This window comes from Cricetulus griseus, unplaced genomic scaffold, assembly GCF_003668045.3.
Source record: "Cricetulus griseus strain 17A/GY unplaced genomic scaffold, alternate assembly CriGri-PICRH-1.0 unplaced_scaffold_108, whole genome shotgun sequence".
Taxonomy (NCBI): domain Eukaryota; kingdom Metazoa; phylum Chordata; class Mammalia; order Rodentia; family Cricetidae; genus Cricetulus; species Cricetulus griseus.
Window position 1 is genome coordinate 1,992 of NW_023276818.1, and position 7,499 is coordinate 9,490.

A 7,499-nucleotide genomic window follows, 5' to 3' on the forward strand; every position below is an offset into this window, starting at 1 on the left:
CTATATGGAAAATCAAAAGACCCAGGATAGCCAAAACAACCCTGTACAATAAACGAATTTCTAGAGGTATCACTATCCCTGACTTCAAGCTCTATTACAGAGCTATAGTCCTGAAAACAGCTTGGTATTGGCACAAAAATAGACAAGTAGACCAATGGAATAGAGTTGAAAACCCTGATATTAACCCACACACTTTGAACACCTGAATTTTGACAAAGAAGCTAAATTTATTTGACGGAATAAAGAAAACGTTTTCAACAAATGGAGCTGCATAATTGGATGCTTGAATGTAGAAGATTGCAGATATGTCCATGTCTATCAGAATGCACAAAACTTAAGTCGAAATGGATCAAAGACCTCAACGTAAATCCAGCCTCATTGAACCTATTAGAAGACAAAGTGGGAAATACCCTTGAATTAATTAGTATATGAGACTGCTTTCTGAACATTACACCCATAGAACAGACACTGAAACCAACAACTGATAAATGGAACCTCATGATATTGAGAAGCTTTTGTAAGTCTAAGGACACAGTCAGCAAGACAAAATGGCAGCATACACTCTGGAGAAGATATTCACCAACCCCATATCTGACAGAGGGCTGATCTCCAAAATAAACAAAGAACTCAAGAAGCCAGTCTCCAAAACACCAAAGAATCCAATTAAAAAGTGGGGTACAGAACTAAATAGACAATTCTCAATAGAGGAATCTAAAGTGACTGAAAGGTGCATAAGAAAGTGTTCAACATCCTTAGCATTCAGGGAAATGCAAATCAAAACAAATCTGAGATACTATCGTGCTCCTGCCAGAATGGCTAAAATCAAATCACCACTGACAGTTTATACTGGAGAGGATGTGGAGAAAGGGGAACACTTCTCCACTGACTGTGGGAGTGCCAACTTGTAAATCTACTATAGAAATCAGTATGTCAACTCCACAGGAAAATGGGAATCAATTTTCCACAAGACCCAGCAATTCTACTCTTAGGCACATACCCAAGGGAAGCACATTCCTACAACAAGGACATCTGTTCAATAATGTTCATAGCAGCACTATTTGTAATAGCTATAACCTGGAAGCAACCCAGATGACCTTCAATTGAATGAAGGATAAAGAAAATATGGTACATTTACACAATGGAGTACTACTCAGAAGAAAAAAAACAGGGAATCTTGAAATTTGCAGGAAAATGGATGGAAATAGAAGAGACCATTCTGACTGAGGTAACCCAACCACTAAAAGACAAATGTGGTATGTACTCACTCATATGTGTTTTTAGACATAGAGTAAAGGAATACCAGCCTATAATCCACACTGCCAGAGAAGCTAGTAAACAAGGAGGACCCTCAGAGAGACATACATGTTCCCCTGGAACAGGGGAAAGGGACAAGATCTCTGGAGCAAGGGAGAAGGGGGAGGGAGCCAGGAGAATGACAAGGGGAGAAGAGGAGGGGTGAGCAGGACATGAGAGAGCAGGTAGGTTGAGTCAGGTGAAGAATAGAACAAAACAAGAAAGGATATACCACAATAGAAGGAGACATTTTAGTTTTACATGGAAACCAGGCACTAGGGAAAAGTCTGGAGATCTACAAAAATGACACATACTAAAAATGTAAGCAACAGAGGAGATGCTACCTTTAATGCCCTCCCCTGAGAATAAGATTGATGCCTGTCTTTTATACCATCCTATAGCCTTCATCCAGCAGCTGTTGGAAGTAGAAGCAGACACCCACATCTTATCATTGAACTGAACTGAAATCCAGTTCCTTAGAAGGAAGAGTGATGGGCAAATGTGTCCAGACCAGGCTGGTGAAACCTGCAGAAATAGCTGACCTGAAAAAGCCCTTGTTCCCCAGACTGATAGCTGGGATACCAGCATGGAACTAATCCTGAATCCTGGAACGTGGGTTTCAATGAGGAGACCTCAGAAATCTACAGAACCTCCTGTAGTAGTTCATTACTTATCCCTAGCATAGGTGTGGAGTTTGGGAGCCCAGTCCACATTTTGGGATACTCCCTAAGCCAAGACATATGTGGGTTGGCCTAGGCCCTATGCCAAAATATATGATAGACTCTGATGACCCCCTATGGAATTTCTCACCCTCCTCGGGGAGCAGAAAATATGTGATAGGTAGGGTATTAGTTGGGAGTGTGGTAGTGTAGGAGGAGAGGTAGTGGGAACTGGGATTGACATGTAAAACAATCTTGTTCCTAATTCAAATAAAAAAATAAAGTAGAAAAATCAGTATCCTTCCTGTATACAAATGGCATCAGATTGAGAAAGAAATAAGGAAAATAACGACTTTCACAATAGCCTCAAATACGATAAAATAACTTGAGGTAACTCTAAACAATCAGGTTAAATATTTGTATGGTAAAAACTTTAAAATATTAAAGAAAGAAAACAGAAGGCAGAAAAATCTCCCAATCATACTGATCAATAGCTTAATATATTTAAATTGGATATCCTACGAAAAGTGTTCCAAAGATTAATAGCAATCTCCATCAAATTCCAACACAACTCTGAACAAACCTTTAAAAATAAATCATTAGCTTCCTATGGGAACACACACACATGCACACACACACACACACAAACACACACACACACACACACACACACACACACACACACACACACACACAGGATGGCTAAAATAGTTCCTATAATAAAAGAACTGCTACCGATATTGCTACCCTATACTATAGAGGTATAAAAACCAAAACAGCTAAAACTTGTGCAAAAGCATAAATGTTCATCATTGCAAATAATATACATAAAATCTCACACATATGTACACCTGATTTTTGATAATGAATATTTTATAAATACACACTAGGAAAAAGGCAGCCTCTTCAAGTAATGTTAGTAAAACTGGAGAGCCACATGTAGAAGAATTCTAATAGCTACATAGTTATAACATTGCACAAAACTAAACTCCAAATGGATTAGCGACCTCAATGTAAAATAGATGTACTAAACCTGTTATGAGAGAAAGGAAGCATAGCCTTTAACTCATTGGCATGAAAAGGGCTTTCTAAATAGCATACATACTATGCCAATGTTCATTTAAAACATCATCAAAAAAATTGGACCTCACCAGCCTGGTCTGGACACCTTTGCCCATCACTCATCCTTCTCTACAACTAGTTTCTTGTACGGTTCAGTGATTAGTTGTGGGTGTCTGCTTCTACTTCCATCAGCTGCTGGATGAAGGCTATAGGATGGCATATAAGACAGTCATCAATCTCATTATCAGGGGAGGTCATTTAAGGTAGCCTCTCCTCTGTTGCTTATATTGTTAGATGGTGTCATCTTTGTAGATCTCCAGACTTTTCCCTAGTGCCTGATTTCACTATAAACCCAAAATGTCCCCCTCTAATATGGTATCTCCTTTCTTGTTTTCTTCTATTCTTCCCCCAACTCAACCTTTCTCCTCCCTCATGTCCTCCTCACCTCTCCTCTTCTCCCCTTGTCATTCTCCTAGCTACCTCCCCCCCTCATCACTTGCTCTTAATTTGCTCAGGAGATCTTGTCCCTTTCCCATTCTCCAGGGGAACATGTATGACTCTCTTAGGGTCCTCCTTGTTTACTAGCTTCTCTGTGGACTGTAGACTGCTATTCCTTTACTCTATGTTTAAAATCCACATATGAGTGAGTACATACCACAACGAAGAGATTTTGGTCCCCAGACTGATAGCTCGGATACCAGTATGGGGAATGATCCAGACCCCAGGAACATGGCTTTCACCTATGGGACCTCCTGTAGTAGTTCAGTACTTATACCTAGCATAGGTGTGGACTTTGGGAGCCCAATCCACATACAGAGATACTCCCTGAGCCAAGACACATGGGGGTGGGCCTAGGCCCTATCCCAAAGGATATGATAGACTCTAATGACACCCTATGGAGTGAGCAGATAGGATATGTGATAGGTAGAGTTTTAATTGGTGGGTTGGTAGGGGAGGAGGGTTTGGAGTGGGAACTGGTATTGACATGTAAAATAATCTTTTTCTAATTCAAATAAAAGAATAAAAGGAAACAATTTTACTTCATGAAACAAAAAACATTCTGTGTGGCAAAGGAACCATCATTCAGATACAGTGTCATCCTACACATGGAGAAAAATTTTACCAAGAGGGCTAATATCCAAAATAAATTAAGAACTCAAAAATGCTAGAATTCAAGAAAGCAATTAACCCAGTTAAAAAATAATTACAGGTCTAAACACATAAGTCTCAGAAGTGGACACTCCAGTGGCTGAGAAACACTTAAAATATTCAACACCCTTAGCCTTCAGGGAAATGTAAATCAAAGTAATTTGAGGTTTCATTTAACACATAAGAGACTGGCTCAGATAAATAAAAAAAGTAAAAGCTCATGATGTCAAGGATATAGAGCTAAGGGGAATCATCATCTATTGCTAACGTGGGTGCAAACATCTAAAACAACTGTGTAAATCATTTGGTGGTTCCTCAGAATTCTTGGAATTGTTCTACATTAAGATTCAGCTACAACACTCTTGGGCACATACATCCAAAGACACTACCAAAGACATTGGTAGATAAAGATTTATCCCTAAAAATTGGAGGGGTATGCTCAGGACTTTCCTAGGGAAGCTTAAACCACTACTCTTGGGAGAAGGTTTAAATTATTCTTAAGAAATTTCCTATCAATACAATCACCCCAAGTTGTACAAATATTAATTCCCACCAATCATGCAATATATGGAGATCAAACACAAAAGTGGCATGGTGATAATAATCTGGCTCAGCTTTTCTAGATCTTTTCAGGCAACTGTGGTGGCATTATGAGTTTTGCATTCCCATCAGATATGGCTGTGCCAGCTACTTCTGTGCTTTTCATGTAAAAAAAGATATCAGTGTAGATTTTTTTGTACCTCAGAATTGTTCCTGGAAACTTATTAATACTGTATATTTATTGTATTTTTCCAACCTCTGGTGTGAGATGTGAAATCCTTATGACTCAGTCTCCATCTTTGCTGTCTATGCATCTGAGAGACAGCATCACCATCATTTGCTAAGCCAGTCAGTACATCAATATTTGGTTAGCATGGTGTCAGCAGAAACCAGGGAATGTTTCTAAACATTTTTTTTAAAATTTAGTTATTTATTTTTAATTGTGATGGCAGTTTCCCCTTCCTCCTCTCCTCCCAGTCTCTCTTCCCACCACTCCTCTGCCTCCCCCCCCACCAATCCACTCCTTCTCCATTTCTCTTCAGAAAAAGCATGATCCCTCATGGATATTAACTAAACATGTTATATCAGGTTGTAAGACTAGGCAACTGCCCTTCAATTAAGGCTAGGCAAAGTCCAGTATGAGGAAGTTTCCCAAATCCAGCAAGAGTTAGATGTAGCTTCTGCTCCTAATGTTAGGAATCCCAGAAGAAAACCAAGTTTTGCAACTGTCCCATATAAGGAAAGGTGCTATTTCAGTCCCATGAAGGCTTTCTGGTTATAAGTTCAGACGCTGTGAGGTCTTATGAACCCCAGTTATTTGATTCTGTGTGTTTTTGTGTTGTGCCTTTGACCTAGAAGTAAACACCTATTTCTTAGAATCTTCATTTAATGAAGACAGAGGCATATTGAAATGTTTTGCTTGATGTTTCTCCCATTCACATGTGTTTGGCAAGATATATTTTCCATGCATTAATCCAGTTGTTTAGACTTTTGAAATATGACCAAGAAACTACAGAGTAGCAAAAACTGAAGCCCTTTGTTATAATTTAGAACTTTTTAGCTTGCTCATATTTGTGTCTTGCTTGTTGCAAATAATTATATCAATAGTGCTGCACACTCCAGGTTATTCAATATTATGCCACTTCAAATTTACCAAGGAACATCTGCAAATTATAGTAGTATTCATTTTGCAGCATGTTACACTGAAACAGACATATAGTGTGTTAACTGACTGAGTTTTTGAGCAATGCTATTGTTTTTCTAATTGTTCCTTACAAGTGGGGATTCTCATATCCTAAAACCCTGTGAGTTAGCATTCAGGTCTGTTATCCCAATCAAGATGTCTATATAATAGTTCTCACAAAGTTTGCACAGGCTACCACTAGAAGATAGTATTTGTCATTGTGTCCTGTCAAGTATGTATGCACATTTCTTCTTCATGTTGTGGACAACTGAGTTCTCTTGAAAACAATTTTGCCTTGATTACCCTAAAGAAAATTTGGGAGATACTTCCCATTTCACTCATACTCTTGGCCCACATTTCATGTCTAGGAGGAAGCAGCTGGGCTCTAAGGGAAATAAAGGGTTTTTGTTCCAGTCTGTAGCACTGTGAGTGTGGTTTACTACTCCCCTGATTACAGTAGTAAGTGGCAGTATCTTCATGCTCAATGCTGCTGATTGTGAAGGAGTAAGAGGTTCCAGACCCACTGCCACTAAAGCGAGTAGGTACTCCAGAGGCCAGGTAGGATGTTCTATAAACCATGAGTTTAGGGGGGGCTCCTGGCTTTTGTTGGTACCAGTGCAAGTAATTGGAGCTTATACTTGAGCTGGCACTGCAGGTGATGGTGACCTTTTCCCCTTGAGATATGGCCAAGGACTCTGGAGACTGTGTGAGGATAATGTCTCCATTTGACACTGTGATCATGTGAAAAAAATGAAAAGGGAGATAAGAAAGTATAAAGAGATGCAAAAATAACTTCATATCATACAATATTCAGAAGAATAAAAATGCAATGTGGTAGATCTTAGACTCATGTTTCCTGAGATTCTCCCATCTATTACCTGTGACACAGAGTAGTAGGAAGCTGAACATCTGCAGCTGAAAATACATTGTGTTTTCTAATCTGGATCTCACGTTATTAACTCATTGCTCTCATGAGGACATCTATTTAAAACTGCTTTGTGTCAATTGTGGTTTTGCAGGATGAAATATGCAAATAGCAAGACAGTTCATGGCTATTAAACACATGTGGTTGTTTAGTTATGGCATATCTGGTCAATCCAGGATAATGTCTACATATTTGTAGACATACAGTCATAAGGATGGAAATTTCTGTGATTTTCTTTTTCTCTCTTGTGGTGAATAGTTCTGGCCCAGAGTATTGTCCAAGTATTCCTGTTTCTTCAGGATAACTTGCAGTCTCTTCTTTGATTATTTATATTTAGTGGTTAATTGCCCATGTATTTGTGTGAATTTTGGCTTAATTTGTTTTGCTAAACTACGGCAAGTTATGCTGTCTACTATTTAATTGATAACCTTATTCATCTTTCTTCATAATGAAAGAATTCCCATTATTCTTCTGAAGATAGATGGTACATTTTCCCAATAAAGACACTAAATCATGTGTGGTACTATAGAAAACAAACAAGTCAACATGCATTTATGGTGACTGAGGAAATCAGAAGAGGGGTTCAGGTTCCCTGGAACTGGAGATACAAATATTTGTGAAAGTTAATTCAGTGCCCTCCAATCATCTCTGGAACTAGGACTACAACAAACTGCTAGTGGAAAAATAA

At 38.8% G+C, this 7,499-nt stretch overlaps 1 gene segment (V, D, J or C); it reads right to left on the minus strand.

Annotated features, from left to right (window-relative positions):
* Window positions 1-6,326: 6,326 nt before the first annotated feature.
* Window positions 6,327-6,813, minus strand: LOC113838500 (the record flags this gene model as incomplete). The annotated part of the segment is given in 2 exon segments: window positions 6,327-6,617; window positions 6,765-6,813. Coding segments are annotated over 2 exon segments (340 nt in total), but the record flags the coding sequence as incomplete, so codon positions are not given.
* Between the last annotated feature and the right edge of the window lie 686 nt (window positions 6,814-7,499).